At 42.9% G+C, this 19,733-nt stretch overlaps 1 protein-coding gene across 1 annotated transcript in view; it reads left to right on the top strand.

Annotated features, from left to right (window-relative positions):
* Positions 1-453: 453 nt before the first annotated feature.
* ADAMTS2 (ADAM metallopeptidase with thrombospondin type 1 motif 2) overlaps positions 454-19,733 on the top strand; it is a 177,592-nt gene continuing 158,312 nt past the window's right edge. Inside the window, exons 1-2 of the mRNA XM_051631361.1 lie at positions 454-605; positions 1,527-1,888. Coding sequence (XP_051487321.1) covers positions 518-605; positions 1,527-1,888 — 450 coding nt within the window. The 5' untranslated portion in view covers positions 454-517. The remainder of the gene's footprint in view (positions 606-1,526; positions 1,889-19,733) is intronic.

Raw genomic sequence — 19,733 nt, 5'->3', positions numbered from 1 at the left:
ACGGTCCCCGCGCCAGCGGGGCTCCCGGTTAGGGGGGTGCGTGTGTATTTATTTTTGCTGAGAACAGCTTTCGGCCAACTCCCATCCCCGCTCCACGACCCGTCCGCAGAGCCCCGGGGAGCGGCAGCGTCCAGGCGGGGCGGGCTGGCGGCGGGGCGCCGTGCGGGGCCGGGCGGTGCTCGGGGCTGCCCGGCGGGGCGGCAGGGCGGGCAGTCCCCGCTCCCCTCGGCCCGGCTGCGCCGTGTGGCAGCGCCTCTGTCAATCAGCCTGACTTCACTCCTGCACGCCCTGTGTTTCCAGTATTATACCCCCGCCGCCTCCTGGTGTCTCTGCTTCGCTGCAAGCCGGGAGCGCGGCCGCCACTGCCGCTGCGGCTGCGGCTGGGCGAATGCGCGGGCAGCGGGGCGCGGGGCAGCGCTGAGCGGCGCGGAGAGGCGCGGAGCGGGGCTGCCGCCTGGCCCGCCCCGGCTGCGGGCAGCCCGGGCGCCGGCCCCCGCGTCGGGCCGGGGCCGCCGCGATGGACCCTCCCGCGGGCATCGCCTGCGTCCTGCTCTGCTGCGCGCTCGCCCTGCCCGCCGGCGCCCTGCGGCGCCCCGGGGACAGAGGTAGGTCTCCGCCGAGACGCCGCGGCCGCCCCGCCGCCTTCGGGCTGCTCGCCTTGCCCCGCCGCCGGCCGGTGCCTTGCAGCCCGCCCGTCCGAAGTCGCGGCTCTTCGCCCCGCGGCTTTCTGCTCCCGTTGAACTTCTTCTGCGGTTACTTTTGCCGGGTTTCCGGTTGTTTCCTGCAAGCGGCAGGCGGGGACGGGGACAGGGGTACCCGAGCAGCCGGCGGGGAAGGGACGCGGGAGCCCCGCCGGCAGTGCCAGCGCTGCGCCCGTGCCCGCGGCCCCGCGGCCGTCCGCTGCCTGCCCCGCGGACCGGGCGAGCCCCGGCGGGGCGGCGGGCACGGCTCGGTGCCTGGAGTTGCCCGTGCGGGATGAAGCACATGGCAGCTCGTCTGCCCTCCTCCTGCCCCGGCCATCGCTGCCGTCCACAACTCCCGGGGATCCCGCTCACACCGCTGCCAATCGCTGCCCGTGGCGTCCCCATCACCACTTGACTCATCCCCCAGGGGCAGTTTGAGGGACGTGCCTTTCCCTTGCAGGCTTGCCACCTGCTCTCCGAGCCCCTATCCCTGTCCCTCCGAGGGATACCGAGGTGGATCCTGCGCCCTCTCATCATCGCTGCCCACCCGGGTAGCCCAAAGCCCCTGAGGCGAAGCGGACACGGGCTGGGTGGGCAGGAGTGCAGGGTCTTTGCTGGGTGGGGGGGCTCAGGCTGCCGTCTGGTGTTTTGGGGAGCAAAAGCCAAGTTTGAATGGACTGTGCACACTTCATGCCAGTGAATCAAGTGGCTGTACAGAGTGCAGTGTCCATCTGCCTTATATAAGTGTCTGCTGTGCTAATGAATAATGGAATAAAAATCCTGTGGCATCAGGAAATGTTTAGTCCTAGTATCTGTCTCCTCTCTTGCTTTCTCCCTGAAAAGATCCAATTCTGAGGAATTTAGAGGAGTACAGCCTTGTCATCCCCGCCAGCACCGATGCAGAGGGCAGGTTCCTATCCCACTTGGTGTCTGGACAGCCAAAAGGACGCTTCAGGAGAGCTGCGGAGGACTTGCAACATGAAGCAGCAAATGAGCAAATATTTTACAATGTTACTGTTTTTGGAAGAGAGTTTCACTTCAGGTTGAGGCCAAACTCCAGGCTCGTGGCCCCTGGAGCAACAGTTGAATGGCAGGAGGACTCTGAGGAGACTCGTATTGAACCTCTCTATGGGAATTGCCTCTATGTTGGGGATATCACTGATTTGCCAAATGCCTCAGTTGCTATCAGCAATTGTGATGGGCTGGTAAGTTACTTTTGTGATTATATCAAAGATAATTACATTATTTTCGCACAGTCTTTAGATATAAAATGTGTGGACTGTCAGAAACTCACACCTCATATGGTAACTGTGAATGCAAATTAACTAATGTTCCCTTGTGTGAGAATCGCTGCGCTGCACCAGGCGCTCCTCTACAGACAGTGGCACTAGAAGTTTGAGCACATGCTCTGCAGTAGCTACTCTGGAGCAGAGCAGCTGAAGCCAGGATTTCTGTTGATTTGTGGTAAAGTTGCTTGAGCTGTCTGACACGTTGGAACAGAGGATGAAATGGCATATTCTCAGCATCCTCTTCCACTTTTCACTACCAGTCTGCAAAGGGAAATTTTAGGAGAGTTAATCCCAAATAATGGGCAGAGCTGCCCTGGAAGCAAATATGATAGGTAAGATACCGGTTTGTGCTGGAAAGTTTTAATTTATTTAGAGTCTGTTTTCATGGATCTTTCACTTGGTGAGTTTCATTGTCTAATCAAGTAATTGATGGAAAGTCACAAAAGAGTTTAAATTTTACAAGCAAAAGAGCTCTCTGTGATCCATCTTGCAAGGCTGTGTGTTTTAAAACTTGCTGCAGCTTTCTGTCCTGGAGGGCATGTTCAGCAGCCAAATTATGAATGTTTGTCCCCAGCATCCTAAACGGTCATACTACAATGTGAACAGTAATTACTGCACAGCAATTTATTTAGTGAGAAAAGGGCTATATTTTTTATAATGAGCAGTTTATCCAGCTAATATTTTCTTGCTATACCATTCAGAATTCTTAATTTTGACATTACTTAATTTTAATGCATTCTGTTGTCTGCATAAAAAGCCACTATGAGTCAGTTGTATTTCTGTTTATTTAATCATAGAAAGTTGTTCATTTGCTGTGCCAAGAAGATAACATGTATGGAGATAGTATGCTGACTACCTGAAAATGGGAGGGAGTAAAATGCTTTTCCCCTTACTCTTTCCTTTCCTGTGGTTTCTCCTAGCCATGTGCATTCCTGTTTTGAGAAGCAGGTTTGAATGTTGCAATTATTTAATGCGGGCAGCTGTCTGAAGGCAAGAGGAACACCAGGACTAAGCAAGAAGAGCAATTTAGAGACTGAAGAAGAGCAATTTAGAAAGCTGAGTACGATCCTGCAGGCCTGCCTCTGGTGGGGAAGCAGAAGTTCTTTACTCTCCTCATGCTTAGCACAGAAAATTTTGTGTAAGGCAAATTTACTTGCTCTGGGCATAGCAAAACTGGGGTGGAGCCAAAGCTCTTGTTTCTTGCTCAGCCGTGCTGAAAGGTGGAAGAAGATTCTGTTAGCGGCTGCTGTTTGCCTCCTGCTGGCTCCTCTCATCAGCGCAGGTGTTGACTGAAATGCAGTGGGGGAGCTTGTTCCTTCTTCCTCCTACTGTTAGCCAGAGTTTGGAGTCCTTATGTTTGGAGCAGCAAGTTATGATAAAATATAACAGGAGCCAAAGCCAAAGTATGGATAGGACTCTAAAGGTCCAAGGTCTCGTGTTGCATGTGTAGATTTTGAAGTGTTTATAAAATGCTGCTCTTTTTGCGTTTGAAAGTAACTTCTCAAATGCAAAGGAATTAAGTCAGGCCTCACTCAATACAATAGCTGGAAACCAGAAAGCTATCAGAAAAAAATTTAGTTTTCAACCTGTGAGCCTGCCCCTTTTCAGCATTCTTGTTTTCTTTAGAAGAAGCAGGAGAGTTGGTCTAGCATGGTAGCTGCTGCGTTCTAATCTGGATACCATCCTGGTTTTCACATGGCACTGCAACTGCTACATTTGGAAATGACTTACTGCCTCCTTCACTGTGTATCTACATTGTAAATGTTTCAGGGTAGAGACTGTGTTTGTTTTTGCAGAGGCTGCTGAAGCCTTCCTGCAGGAAGTATTACCTCAATACCTTTAAGCTTCTGGCCATAATGGTTTCCCTGAGATTGTGCAGTAAATCTGTTGTGGAACAACAGATTGAACTCTGATCCCTTGGGTACTATGTTCCATCTCTATCCATGCCTTCCATCTCAGTTTCTTTCTTTCTTGTGGGGTTTAAAACAGATATCAATAGAATTACACAAACTCCAAGAAATTATATTGGTGGTTCCCCAAAAGCCACAAGTCCATGGACAGCAATAATGAGCAACTAACCCACTGAAGTTGATACTGTACTTGATTGTCTCTTGTTTTGCCTTTGTATTTCTTGTGTTTGGAAGTACTGAAGAGTCTCTGGAGCAGCATATTGCTAGCAATGCATTTTTAGAAACCACTGGGCTGTGTGTTACTCAAAGTTTTATTGGTATTTCACATGTGAATGAAGACATGGACAAGGCTATTCTCAACTGGTTTTCTATGTCCATTTTTTTTCTTCATATATGTCCATTTTTTTTCTTCATACCTGGTTTACTTCAGAGTAGACATTCCATGGGTTTTCTTTCAGTTGCCTAATGGTAAACCTGCCACGGCCAATGCTCTCAACATACCCCAAGTATTTTCACCTCCTTTTCTAGATTACTCTGGAGATAGGAATGGTGGAGATCTCTTGACAACTGAGTTGTCAACTGTCAAGTGTTGGAGTTGTTTTTTATAAACTTGCTTCATTAAATTCCTAGTATTTTCTTGAACTGCTTGCTTTTGAAGGTGGTTTGACATCTGTTTATGCTTCTGGTGAGCTTCCAGCTTTTGCATTCAGATGTTGGGACTGAAATGTTATTTGAATTGAAGTTTCATAGTTTGATCTTTACATTGCAAACTTTTGTTCATTGAATCTGGTTCAAGTCAGTGAATGTATCTGCCACTTTGCCAACTTCTGATGTTATTTCCTCTGAACATACCCTTTGGTTTGCACTTTGCTGCCAACTGTGTCTTATTTTCCAGTTATTGTCTGCAAAGAGTCTGTCTGGTGGTGTAGGTATTGCCAAAATGAGAAGTTGTTGGAAGGGGTTTACATGAAAATAATAGATCTGTGAACAGATTTTTGAACTGTACTATAAATTATGAAGGTTTTTAATCTGTGGTAATTCTAGAAAATGAAAAGGTACAGTGAATGCATATACAGAGTTATGACTGAGGAGATACAGTTAGTTTGGGTCCTCCCAGTTTTTCTGCAACAGAAGTCAATGGCAAAGTTACTTCTATTGACCTAAAAATCAAATCAGGGACAGATGATGAGAATTTCTGAAGTATGGAACTTAGGTGTGCTGTCAGAGCTGAAATGGGTCTTTATAAATAATTGGAAAGTTGAAGCTACTCAATAGCTTTTTTAACAGCTTTCTGAATTATGAATGTGATTTTTACCATATAAAAAAGTTTTATGAAAGCTTTCCTACTTAAGATAAAACCACTCTGAACAACTTGGTATAATCTTGGTTGGCATGATAGCATTCAAACTAGTTTTTCACTGGGTGGGCAGAACCAACATGGTCAGCTGTTCGTGGTCTGCAGAATGCTGTGGAGGACATTGCACTTTGAGTATGTTCTTGGTCCTTGGCCAGATCCTTACTTGTGGATGCAGCTGGAGGATGAGGGAGCTGGCTGTCCTCTCCAAGGGCTAACTGTGAAGGAGAAGTGCTTAGAGGTTTTAAAAATGACATAAAACAATAAAGAGTTAGAATTATGTCAGTCCTATATTACTGTATTAACTGGGAACTCCCTTTCTTCACCCCAGCAGATGAACCTGCCATTGTAGAAAAACTTTTTATGCATCTGGATTTCTTGTTTTGATAAATATTTTGACAATGCTTGAGGTGGATGTGCAAAAAATGTCTTCTTCAGATTGACAAGATGGCAGTGTTTGATCATGGAATTTTAGAGACAAGCTCTTTCTCAGTCTTCTCATAACATTCGTAGTCTGTGGGCTAGAATATGTGCTTAAACACAAGCATATACAGGAGAAGCACAAACAAGCACCACATCTGGTGTAGATAATGAGCACATGATTAAATTAGGCTGCAGTGCAGAGTTAGATTTACTGACAGTATCCTAAAAAGCTGAGATCAGAGCTTCAGGTTGTGTAATCAGTATGATCTAGCACCCACTCAAGAAAACAGAGGAACATTAGTTTCAATAACACAACACGGTGTCTGAGCTCTGCTTCATTAGTATAATCCTCTTCCTTTTTTAGAAGTTAAAATATGAGCTGTCCAACAATGTCACTATATTGCCATTATAAAGGGAAGTTACTAAAAGTGGCCATAAGGTATAAATGTCCATACAGGACATTTATGGTTGATGTTTTCTTATGGACCCATAAGCTTTAGATGTTTTGGGCTACCAAGCCATCATCACCTTACTGGTATAATTAACATAAGTGTTTCCTATGTGGTGAAATAGGCAAGGTTTGCTCTACAACATTTCAGTCTTCACTGTGTGCTGCAATAAGCCTCACAAACTGTCTGAGAGAAGCCTTTTGGCTGGCTGCTTGCCCAGATGCTATTTCTTCTAGAAATGCTTGGGAAGCCAGCAGTGCTTTTTAGACCCATGCCCAATACTAGCACTAACTGTAGTGCTGGGCTGGCCTGGGTGGGTTTGGGGTGATCCATTCGTTTTCTAGCCAGCTGTGAAGCTTCAAGGATTGACAGGTGCTTTTGACTACTGTTAATGCAAGTGCATGTCTGTCAGTTGTCCAATGAGTTTGTTATATATTATTTGTATTATTAATATCTTCTTCGCTGTTTTAAAACCAGATATGTAATATTTTCCTTTCCTGCAGTCTTTATTTTACAGGGAAGTATCCATATAATCAAAGTTTAGGCACATCATGTAAATTGGAAATGTAGGAACCCAGGTTCCAGATCCAGTCAATGGTGTTTCCTGAGAGCAGTTCCACCTACCATGGGAAATGCCCACCTTTCTCCTTCCTGGAGCAATATTCCCTCCTCTTCCTCCTACCACATTGCCTACATTCCTGAAGACATTTAAATCTATGCTTGTTTAGGATAATCCTGCTTCACTTTGAGCATGAGTTTGAGCTCTTTGAAGTCAGTGAGTTTTCAGGTAGCATTCTTAAATACCTTCCTGACAGAGATGCTTTCCTGGAACTAGCCACAGTTGAATTTAACTCACCTTAGGTGGATCATATTGTTTACCTGGGTAAGAGGGTGAAGGATCTGCTCACAATGAATTCACTGTGGAGAAGACAAACATGCTTATATAACTTATTTTTTTCCTCTCAGACATCCATCTCCTGCTTTCATATGGATTTACAATTTAGTTTGGTTTCTGTTTTATCTGGTTTTTGGATTACACTGGTTTGTGATGTAGCAAAAAAGCAGAACTCAAGGTAGCACAATATTGTCTTCAAAGTCTGGTCAGGTCGAGTGCCTGACAGTTAAAACAGATGCCTGCTACAAAGAATTCTAGTAATTCTTTTTTGTCTTCTAACTTTTTAGCATTTACATTATGAACGAGTTGCATAAATTTTTAGTGGATTAAAATTTGTCATATATAATCTCTTCATTTTAGAGTGTTTTCTATTTAAATTAAAACAAAATCTAACCATCTGTTTTTTGTGTAATGGCAAAACCCACTGTGAGCTTCTTTCTTTTTGGACAAGTAGGACTATAATACAGTGGCAGGAGAAATGTAAATAATTCCTGTTACAGTATAGAACAAAATTTTAAAACCATTTTCTGTAAGTAAACAGCAACTCTTCCTCTGCAGGTGAGTAAAGAGGATCTCCATTAACTCACATGCTCTTCTGAATTATGCTGGGGTGTCTACATGTTTAAGCCAAGCATGTATGTAAATTTTATCACAATCAGAGCCTGGCTGCACATCCACATCCACACACATGATATAAAAGACCTTTATTGCCTGACAGAAAGCATATCCATATATTTTCATATGACAGAGGCTTTGCTTCATAACCCATTCTCTGGGTTGCTGTTGTTCATGCCCCTGGCCAGCACTAGTTGGACAGCCCCTTCTGCTGTGTAGATTGTAGAGATTTTCCCTTTTAAATGTTATAGTCTGAAACACAGAGAGTGTAAACACTGTGATTCAGCCTCTAACTGGAGTAAATTTTGCTGTCCTTAAAAGAGACTGTGTCATCAGTAAGTATTATTTTTTTTTTCCTTTCCATCTTCTTTGCATGGATCATCTCACCTATATTTTATCTGAGAGCAGAGTAAGTAATTTCCTACATCATACAGGTGGACACCATCTGGACAGACCATCCTCAGGCAACCAAAATCAGTATCTCTGTGATATGCTGTAGGCCTTTGGATGAAAGACAGGCATTTCATTATATCCTTTTTGACCTTGTTGGTGCATCATCCTCATTGTGGTAGTTTCTCAGCTGTACCATTTCTCTTCAACCACACAAAAATGAATTTCCCAACCAGAGTATTAAACCATGTACCTCGAAGAAAATATGCCTAATGGCTCCTCCCACTTTACATCTTGAAAGATCCAAATATAGTAACTAATTTTGATAAGGTCAGAATTACTTTCCAGGGTAAGCAGGATATCTGTTTCAAGAACTGTGTCCCTCTTCAGCTTCCAAAGGTGTGTCCCTCAAAACTTGCTATCAGGTTACTTATCTGCCAGCTCCGTGCTTCCTCATGAGGTGGCAAGGTGTTCCTGAATTCTCTTAGAATTTAACATTACAGCCTTCTGCAAATGGCAAGCTAGTCCCACATTTTGAGTTAATTACATGTTTATCTTTTGCTACAGAAGGTTGAACAATATTTTTTTGGATCAACCAGAATTCCAGCTGTTGAACAGAGCAAGACCTTTTCTCCGCAGATTACACTAGTATTTTATTCAACCTACTTCTCAACACTTTTTATTGATGGTGACTGTTGCTTTGTAAACAGGTCTTGCCATTTCTTAATTGCACACTAGGATGTTTATTGTACTGGGTCTGATTAAAACAGAGAATCAGGGAGCAGGTCTTCAGTAGGGGGCTGCACAGCCTTGCATTCCCTTCCTGTGAATAGCTCTGTTGTGCACACCATCTTTTTCAGATCACCTTCTTCCTTTATTGCTTCTCTTCTTCCAAAGTTTCAGTAAGTTCTTTAACACATCACATCTGGTTTCTTTAGCCTCTTTATCTGTGTGTGTTTTAAATTCATCTTTGTTTGCAGAGTCTTGACACAGCAGGTTCCCAGTTTTAATAGTCTGTGAAATGAAAGCCCCACATTTCACACGCTATTTTCAGCACTGTTCTATTAAACTGTAACATTGAAAAGAAAAGTGTCCTCTTCAAGTGCTGAAGAGCATGTTGCTTCCTCATCTCTAAATCAGAGTCTCTGCTATAGATCTGAGTTATTCCTAGGTGTCAAAATGTCTGGTACTTTCCTCAAATCTGGAGTTCCTAGAGTCATAAATGTGAATCTCAGCACTAACTTTTACATTTTTCTTCTAAGTAACTATTTTCTGTTTACAGTAAGTGTTTTAAAAAAAGTGTTTGTCTCAAGAAAGACAGACGGACACAAGTTGTGTTTCTTGAAGTGTCAAAAATCACCAGTCAATGAAAATCATTCCAAGTATGTTGTTTTGAAGGTGTCATTTTACAGTACAATGAGTCTCTCTTAACACTCCATTGCTACTGAGAGGAGCAGTCCTGTTCCCCTGGCTTCTCCCTGTGCTGTGCCCCCTGCTTCAGCACCCTGCTTGTCTTACTCCACCACACAATAACCCAGGGGGTGAGTGGCCAAACCAGTGAATTGCTGCCTGCCAGTTTAGCCACTTGAACTGGTTCTCTGTGGGGTGAGATGGGCATTTGTATAGGCAAAGGGATGAATGTGGAAATGCCCTCAGCTGGGAGCAAGGGGAAAAGTGAGATTGCTCCTTCAGTAAACGATAGGCTCAGGCTGTGTTGTAAAACCACATCCTTGTTCTCATGATTTTGAAATGGTTCTATTTAAGGGAGCCTGACTTGGGCCTTCGAGCACCAAAGGTTGGAACTGCAGCTTTGGACAAACAAATGGTTCTGCTCTATGGATCATGGCTTTCCACTTTGTACCTCTGCTTGATTTTTTTTGACTTTGCAGTAAAATTCCACCTTTGTTGGAGGGAAGTGGCACAGGCTCAGGGAAAGGTGTGGAGCTTGCTGGTGTGGGGAGGGGAGGAGTTATTCTGGTGGCAGGAGAGTGGCAGACGCAGCCAGAAGGGAAGGCAAGTTGCTGAATGGTAAAAACAAAGTGAGAGATGGGATCTGTCCTGTCTTATATGTGCTTCTGAGAGAGTTTGTCCACTGGCATGTGTTACATGGGCTGGCTGCCCTTCAAGTGGGGAAGACTGAGTTGCTGAATGTGGTGACTTTGGTATCATTTTAGCCTCTCTGGTGCCATTAATTTATATACTTGCCTTTCAGTTTTTTTCCTTCATGCCCCTTGTAGCACAGTATCTAATAATGTGTTTGTTTTCTGAAACTTTGCCTTGCTAAAATTGAAGTCACATTTGTATAACTTGCTGTTTCTCTTTGGATGTGATAACCTAAGAGTGTTATACTTTATCAGCATTCTCTTCAGGTTTGTTATTTCTTATTCCCTTTCTTTTTGTTTTATGTCAAATTTAGTGTTTTGCCTCTTTATTGTTGCACTCACGACCCTTATCTTCAAAATAATTAAATACACTTAATTCTTCACTTGTGCATCTCTCCAAGGAGAACGCAGAGGTTGAAACTGCCCAGGGTCCATAGCACTTTCTGACTTTTACTCCTGCTAAGTACAATATTTTCATTTTTCTTTTGATATGCATTTTGATATGCATTTTCTTTTTGATAAAGCCACTTGAAATTCCTTCCAACTGTCATTCCCTTTAACTTTTAATGTAGTTGCCACCTCTGTGTTTGAATTTCATTCCATGGTCAGGCCACTTTTTTCAGCATTTAACATCTAGCCCAGTGGGCCTCAGGGGACAGATTACAATCCATTTTCTACTGAAATTAAGCATGAAAACTACTAATCCTGTAATAAGAAAGAGTCGGGGAAGATCACTGGTATCTTTGTGTGTTTCCTTCCACCTGTAACTAGATAAAGCTAATTTAATGCGTTTAAGTTATTTCTCTTCAATAGGCATATTGACTATAGGTGGCTGCTGATACTGCCCTTTAATCATGGTGAACTTTTTCTACAAGATTTTTGAAGCAAGAAAACTAGGAGGAAATGCCTGGCATATGTTCAACATTTAAACTCATCTTTAAAAGACATAAAAGCAAAATATCTTTCTGAGGTTTTAGGATGGCACAGTGCCACATCTTGATGTAGGCCCTGAGTCTTTATTAGTGTGTCTTCTGATTTACTACCACTGTAAGAATAATGAAGTTGATGTATGGAGGACAACCTGCATGGCTAGCAAGCAGGCTGGCCAGCAGCTCTTTCTGACCTCTTTTCTTTTCCCCCACCACTTGCAGTACTTGGAGGAAGCAGTCCATGGAATGGTGGGAGGGACTGAATTGTATATCCAATACAGCATGTTTCTACAGGAGTCCAGAGAGTAGATCTCAGCTGCTGCTGTGCTGCTTCCCACTGTTGCTGGGCAGTCCCTCCGCCGTGCCTGCCTCGTCCTTCTGTGCCCTGTGGGCTGCTGGGCTGCAGCAGCAGCTTCCAGCGTGTCCTGTGGGCATGTATTAGTCACCTGAGGCAAACCCATCCCAGGATACCTTCACACTACACTCCCAGAAGGACAGGGCCTGCAGATTCAGAGCAACTCTTGCACAATTTGACCTGTAGGAGGAGTTTCTTTTTCAAGCTGTGCTTCTGAACATGTGCTTTTTGGTGTGATATAATTAATATTGTACTCAGTATGGGATAGAGAAAGCCAAAATAGTACAGCAAGTCCTACAGGAAAGAAAAGACTTAATTTCTTGGAAGTAAAAATATTTCAAGAGCTAAACATAATAATAAGCCATTTAAAATTCAATATAAATACAGTAAAATTATAGAATTTTGAAGGGAAGAGGAGAAAGCACAAATTCTACTCCAAAGACTTGCTAATTTTGCTGATATTTCCCCCACGTGCAAAAGACAGAACTGCCATTACCTGCTCTAAGCAGATGCATCTTGCACGTTCTTCCTTGGTCAAGTGTGTGGCTCCCAAGGCTGATCCAAGGGCCAGTGTTCATGGCCATTACATCAGTTGAAGGGCAGTTCTGTTTGCAGGACAGAACCCATAGATTGGAAGTGGAAAAGGAGCCTGCAGAAAATGCAGAGATTAACTAAGGGTAGGTGGCAGCACAGGCTCTGGTTACTGTTTTAATAGTGGTTTTATTTGTTTAAATCATGGGGTTTGGGTAAATTATGTTCATTCGACTCATGTGCAGAAGAACATACTTTTTGATTCTTTAGAATGTTAAAATTGCTAGGCTTATTTCATTCCCCAAGCAGAGGAGCTGTGGAAGGAATGTGAGAGATGTTGTCTGGAAAGCATTCTGCAAACCAGAATGTATTTAAAAAACAGTCCTTGAGAAATAAATCACTACCTGGTGATGATGACAGCTAAGCTGGGCCAAGAGTCTTTCACGTGCCAACACTCTCTCATGTGACAGGAGTTATATTGGAAGCTGGCAGGCTTTGAAGCTTGCAAGGCTGAAAATGTCTAAAATTTTTCATATACTTAAACAAAGCAAGTAATAGCTAGATAAAAATATGGCTTTGAAACTTTTCAGAGCACCTCTCTGTAGAACAGTGTCAACCTGCCTGAGGTCACAATCTTTTACCTATTGGGAAAAAAAAACAACAACCCCAAAACCCAGAAGAACAAATTTTACCCCACCTCAGCTCAATATCAGTAATGAGCTTCGGGATACAGAGGTTTGAGGGAAGAATTTGGATTGATTTCAGATTTATAACAAAGCTTGAAATCACAGTTTCCTAATAGCTTTAGGTTTCATTGTGAAGATGGCAGATCCACTCTTCATCAGTAAACCAAAATATTTAATGCCCAAATAAATGCTAGAGGTGTCTGTCAATATTACATTTGTTTGCAAAGTTACAGCACGTTAAGGCTGACATAAGCAGTAAATGTAAAAATGTGATCAATCTCAGGGTGATTTACCACTCTGAAAGAGGAATATGAAGCTCAGTCTGGATAAGTAATAGGGCAAGAAAGACAAGACAATTTACAAGATGGTTTGAATTAATTCAAACTCAGTAGGAAAGGGTGATGAATTTACTATGAAAATAAAGTTGTTTGTTCACTGCAGTCAAATTAAGACCAACAATAATCACACTCATAAAAGAATAAAAATGCTGAACCTGTGAACGTATAATATAATCTTACATTTATCTAAACAGAGAATGACACAGAAAAAATATCTCTTATGTAAATTGTTATGTCATGGTCCACACCATTTTTCAAAAAGGCCAGGGAAGTCCCATGGCAAGTAGCTGATTACTGGGTTTGTTCCAAAGCTGCTGAAGTGGGTGTGTTTAGTGTCACTGGCTTCATCTGAATTTGTACAGGCAGGCTGGTTAGAGAAGAACTTGGGACAAAAAGCAGGCCATGGAGTATTCCACGTTATAACCTTGTCTTTCACCTTGTTCTCTGTTCCCTGGTGTGGTGGTGGTGGTGAGGGAGGTGAGCACAAGAGGCTCAAGTGCAGCTTTTCCCATTGCTGTTTATATCCAATATGCTGGGTGGAACAGGACAGAACTGCATGCTTCTGAAACTGAAATAGCTCTGCTAAACCTTCTTCCCCTTCTGCCTCACACCACATCCCCACCACAGAAGAGGTGATGCATTAAGCAAGAGGGAGGGATCAGGAGAAACCCTCGTCTTGTCCATTCCAGGAGGATGAGACAATTCCAGCTGCCTTGAATTTACAGGCTCATTCTGAGAGCCCTTCTGTCTCGCTCTTCTTATGAAGATGGGGCCAGAAAGGAGAAAGATTTTCATGCTTACTGAGACTGCCCCTCTTTGTTTCTGCACTGCTAGGGGTGTGATGGTAGGAAGAGCTTTCTCTGCCTATCCAAGATTATTAGCTCTGACCCCAATAAAACCAGTGTCACTTACAAAAAAATCCTCCAAGACTGCCAAATCAGCCCCCCCCCCCAACAAAAAAAAAACCCAACCAAACCCAAATAATGAGAGAGCAACATGAGAAAAACTCTAATTGCACATCTGTTCAACAGACTTTTGTGATAACTCAGCAACAGCTAATTGAAACTCCTGGACTGTAAATATGCTTCTAGCCAAACTGGAGTTCACTTTCTCTGATGCAATCTCCTTTCAACTCCCCATTGCCCTCTGAGATTCTCGTGGTCAGGATTCCAGTGATCTGTCAGTAGATGGGAAAATGAGATGTTGGGTCTATTCAATTATAATAAGCCAAACCTCTACTATTATGCATCATCATGTCTCCATGGATTTCTGGGAGCTCTGTCACTTTGCATTAGCTGAGAACCCAGCCTTATGTAATGAGATGTTTTTACACTCTTCTGGTTACATGTCCTCCTCTGACAGTCTGGATTGCAGGCTGCCATAGTTTGCAAAGAGATGTACTTGCTCTTGGGAGGCAGCAGGACACACAAGGTCCGTGAAAGCCTGTGCACTATTAACATGAGATTTTGCCAAGTAATCTATTCAGGATTTGTTTACATATTTGGAAATTGGAAGAGGAGACAAGGGATCCTGGTGTCTTTGAAGGTTCTCAGAGTCCCTAGTCACAAATGGGCAGATGGGTTAAAAACACAGCTGTAAGGGCTGTTTTTTCTCACACAAAAGTGTGGGCTCACTGAAGGCTTCCTGTGTCTGAATTACCATTCTGATGTAATTTTTTATGACATTTTCATGTTATTATGCAAGCCTGTAGAAATCATGACACTACTGGCAAAGCTATTGAATAAATACGATGTTAGTGATGTGAAATTCATCGTGATTGATACACAAAGGTCTTTGAAGAGCTCAGCTGCTTCTGGCAATTTTGTGGTCCTTTGGGGTGATAGAAAGGTATTTGCTTTGACTTGTGGATTTAAGAAATGTTTGTGCCTAGGTACATTTTTACAGTGCACATCCAGAATGATCTTTATGCAGTCTTTAATCCAAAGATATAATTTTGAAATATTGAGTCACTTCTTGCATGTTCTACAGTATATTCTAACTATCCCACTGCGGGAAACGGTTGATTTTTTCTCTTTTCATTTTATATTTGTTTATATTAAGACCACTTTTCACTGATATCAGAAGCCTATCAGGTGAAATTGAATCATCTGTGTATCTCTTCTGAGTTTATTGCTTTGACTTAATACAATGTCAACATTTGTGAGTCTGCCAAATCCTTAAGTTTAAATCTTATTTTGTTGTTAGAGCATCAAATTCTTAACTAAAAAAGGCAGAGTCACAGGAAGAAACTCATATGTGGAGCCTGCTTAGTGACCTATATGCTACTGGTGACAAATTGTTAGATGCTTTAAAGCATCCTTTGAAAGAACAATGAAGACAGACTGATCCTCATCTCCTCTGGAGGAAGTTCTGTTCTTTCGTAGGCTGCTTTATGGAGGAGTCGGTAGCACTCAAAGAAAGCAATTAAACATGGATTAGAAAGTGCTAGAACATTTCACCACACTGGAAACTCAGAGAAGTTTTGAAGTTGCATTTAGATGCTTCAGTGGAGTTGCACTTTTGACTGCTTCTAATTAGTAGAAGTGACCTTAGAGCTCAGCTGTGATGCTGCAATGTCACGAGGGAGCAGAACACAGTGATAGAGACACACACTGAGCACCTTGTCATAAAGCTGCCCGTTTGGCTCTGTGCTACCTTGCTAGCCTTGTGCTCAGCCTTTTAAAAGGTACTGAACAAAGTTCTGTTAAACTTCATCTTCTGGTGAACCACCTAGTGAATATTTCAGGGGAACATTCTGTCATACTGATTAGAAGAACATTCATCACCACTGGCATTGGCCATAGGAGGACTGCAGGTTGCCTGAAGTTTGATACAGAGATTCCTGTTGCTCTTCAGTAGCTGGTTTCCACAAGCTGCTTTAGCATCCAGGCAGGTTGGCCCTGTCCGTGTTTCCCAGCCTTGCAAAGTGATGGCAGTGGAGGCAAAGCAGAGAGACAAAAGTTCAAAGGCATCATCTACCTTTGTTCCAAACCCTTGAGGTATTGATTGTACCTCAAATACCATTAAGAACCTGGCTTAGTCCCTAATAAAGTGATCTTTTTTTCTTCCTGGACTACTTTATCTGCTGCATTTGGCCACAGCTTCAGAGGAAAGCTACAGAGAACAATAAGACTGATAATAGACCTACTCTGTGAAGGTAATCAAAACATAGTATCACAGGTAATCAACTATGCTATCTGTAATTTTTTGTGCTTCTTGACACATGAAAGCACTAGGCAGCACAGTGCCCTGGCTAGATTGGCTCAAACACTTGTGTTTTCTAGTTTGTGTGGATGCAGCTGATGGTGTCCTCCCCAAAGCTAGGTTCTAGGTGATGGTCAAGCCTGTATGTTCTCACTCCTCACCTTCACAGAGCCAAGGACCTTCTCAGCGTTGCTCCTTTGCTGAGGAATGTGGAGCAAATGGCCATTTTCGAAATTGGTGCCAAGCGGTGGTTAATGTGCTCCACCACAGTTAACGGGTTTGAATTTCAAAGCCACACAGATTGTTGCAAAGCCTACCTCCCCACAGGCTGCTGCTGGGCTGCTGGGCAGTGCTGCTTTCCTTTTCACAAGCTGGAAATACTTCCTTCACTGCAGAAATATGCACTGTGGTTCCTGTGGATTAGCATAGTGTTCAGAGCAGGAAGATTACTGTCTCTGTGTGTGTTTTGGGGGAGAGGAAGAGATGGTCAGAAGAAAGGCCAAAGGAAAGAGCAGTTAGAGACATCTGATCAATGGCAGCAGGGCAAGATGCTGAGCCCTGGCACTGGAGCCCTGAGGTGATGAGAATTAGCTTATGAGTACCCAGTAGCAGCAGGAATGAACAGAAAACACTGTATTTCTTGGCTATTCAAAACAAACCCCTTGTTCTGTAAATATTCTTCTTTAACAAGTACCTCCAGAAGTGAGAAAAAAACAAGAGATGATGTCTCCATCTATCCTCAGTGCTAGTCTGCAGGGCAGGAATACTGACTCCATTTGAGAGCAACCTGCACTTCCTGCACTCGGAAACCAGTACACGTGATGGTACGAGGTGAGTCAGGGTTGCCAGGAGGCAGTGGGCAGAGCAGTGAGCAGAGCCACGTGTGCCCATCACCAATGTGTCCCGTGCACTGCAGGACAGTCCCCTCCAGAGCTGCTGTGATTGATTCCATGGGAAGGGTTCACAGCTCTAGCCCAGGGGGGACTGAAGTACCTCTCATCCTCACCCTGAATTTTCTTCCTTCTCTATTACTGTTCTGCCAAAGCAGTTTTCGAGGGAAGTTGTCTCCCAGCCTACTGTGCTGTCAGGCTGGCATAGTGTGAAATAAAAAGCCCTGTCCAAACCAGCAGCACAGGTTTGGTTCTTTCGTTTGGGCTTTTGGGAATATAAGGAAGTATTCTGTGGCTCTGCCACCGAGTCAGCACTGCTGGGATATGATTTTGGGATGTGATTTCCGTGGTCAAACTTTACTCAATCTGCTGGTCAATTAAAGCATGCTGCTATGTAAGAAGTGATGCAGTGGCTTTGTGTGGCTTGGTTGGTATTGCCAAAATGGGTCAAAAGTATCAGAAAAAGGGTTAATATCCCTTAGGATATTAGGAGACAAAAAAGCCTTCTCCCCACTCTGTACAATAAAACTAGCTGTTGCTCTCTTCTGATAATTTGATTAAAATGGTTATGGAAATTCAGCTGTGTTACACGTCAGACTGATTGCTCCACTTAACAGAGCCTTCCTCAGCTGGGCACTGACTGCATTAATGCCAGTTGGTCAGGTTTGGATGTTGTCCTGCCAAACAGGGAGGTTCATCCTGTTGGTGAAGTTTTGCCCAGAGCAGCCCAGCAGAGAGCTGTGTTGGTAAAACTGAGGTGGTGCCAGAGAAACAGCAGGTGCCTGGGGCCAGAACCACTGAAATGCAGCTGTGTTGCCAAATGTACCTTCTCACAGGTGAGCCCTCAGGTACTTGCACAATGTAGGAGCTCCAGGAATGGCTTCAGGGGGATGTAACCTTTGTCTGTCCCAGTCTTGGGAAGGTTTTTCATGGACGAGAGGTGCATACATTTAGATTCCTTCCAACACTTTAATCAGACTGGCAAAAAAGGTTGTCCAACTGTTTCTATGAGATGTTCAATAATGAGATTTACTTTAAACCAAGTAAAAAACTTCGGAAGGTTTTAAGATTGTACTTTAAAGTGTAAGCTTAGTGTATCCCTTCTTTTCCTAAGGGTGTTTTATTTGATTCTGGTACCAATTCAGGAGTTGGTCCAAAGCCCATTAACATAAATGAAAAGAGTTTTATTGACTTTGATGGGATTTCGATTGTGTGGCATTAATTAAATAGTAAAGTATCCATTAGCAGTGAAGAAAACAGGAGAGCCAAATGCTGTTGTGATGAACCCTGTGAAGTTGAGTGAACTGCAGTCAGTCTCAGTACCTTTACAGATGAGCCTTTCCATATTTCTCTGCCTCAGTCCTTTTGAAAAAAATAAAACTGTGGATTTTTAAGATAACTCAATTTATAAAGATTCTTGTTTCACCTATTTAAAAGTTTCTGTAGACACATTTATTCAATGAAGGTAATAATTAGGAAAAAATGAGAAGTGAGGTGTGAGAGAAGGAAAAAAATAGCCTTTAAACAATATTGAAGTCAGGTCTTAATAATGTGCACTTCTCTTAAATATTCCTGTAAGATTTTTGAGGAACACAAAGTTTCTAAATTCCAAAGGAAAGAGAAACAGTTTTTCAGTGCTACTAATGCTGTAAGTAGAAGGTGAGGGGTTAAGTGAATGTACTACACATCTGGAAGGTCTACCTAAAAAGTGGGTTACACCTAAAAAATAAAAATAATACTTTTGTAAAAAGGCTATTATGGAATTAGCCACAAAATCAATCATGTACAGACAGATTAAAAATACAGTAATAAATTAATTTTTTTTCACTGTTGAGTGGATGCGAAAATGACCTGGCATTTAAAGCTCAGAAGTGCTGTTCCTTGTTCCTTTTCCTGTGACCCATTTTGCCTTGGTGGCAGCAGTAGCCCTTGAATTCAGCAGCCTCCAGCATTGAGACACCAAGGTCAGCACTCACAAAAAGCACGTACAGGAGTTTCCTTAAGGCAGCAGGATGGCTGGAAAAACCCTTACATTTTAAATAAGTGGGATGTGTTGGAATGCAATTATAACCGTGTAAGCTGAAGTTTTGAGGAGAGTAGGTGCCCATCTGTGTTTGGATGTCAGTTCTCTTAAGTGTCTTTGAAAATACAACCCTAAATGAGAAGTTTTTCTAAAAACATCTTATTGGCATTGTTTTCCTGTTGATGCATTTATGACGAAGGGTAGTGCTCTCATGACAGTTCACAAGATTATTTTTATTTCAGATGTTTGCATTCAGGCTGAACATCCTCTCTCTTAAAAGAGGTTTTTCCCACCTTTGCTGCTCAGGTATTTATGAAGAAATATGGCCGGCAAATTATTTTAGATTTTTATTAAAATTATCAAGAAAAAATGTTGGCAATAACACCATGAGATTATGATGCCATCTTCTGTGTTTGTAAGCAATATCTTGGCCTCATTTTTACAAAAATCTTGAAGGTTGCATCAGCTGCAGATTGGAGATATTTACGTTGAATTGTAGATTTGTCACTTCTGTGATAGACAAAATCCAAAACAAATAAATGCCCTAGTAAAACAGGCATCCTATCTAGGCATCTAGTGCATCCTAGAGTGCTCAAAATAGGAAAGGATAAATGAATCAGTCTCAGGCTTAACAGCTCAAACTTTCTTCATTGCTTTAAAAAATTAA

This window comes from Apus apus, chromosome 13, assembly GCF_020740795.1.
Source record: "Apus apus isolate bApuApu2 chromosome 13, bApuApu2.pri.cur, whole genome shotgun sequence".
In the NCBI taxonomy this organism is placed as follows: Eukaryota; Metazoa; Chordata; class Aves; order Apodiformes; family Apodidae; genus Apus; species Apus apus.
Note: the sequence above shows the minus strand (reverse complement) of the source record. Positions and strands in the feature narration are given on the sequence as shown.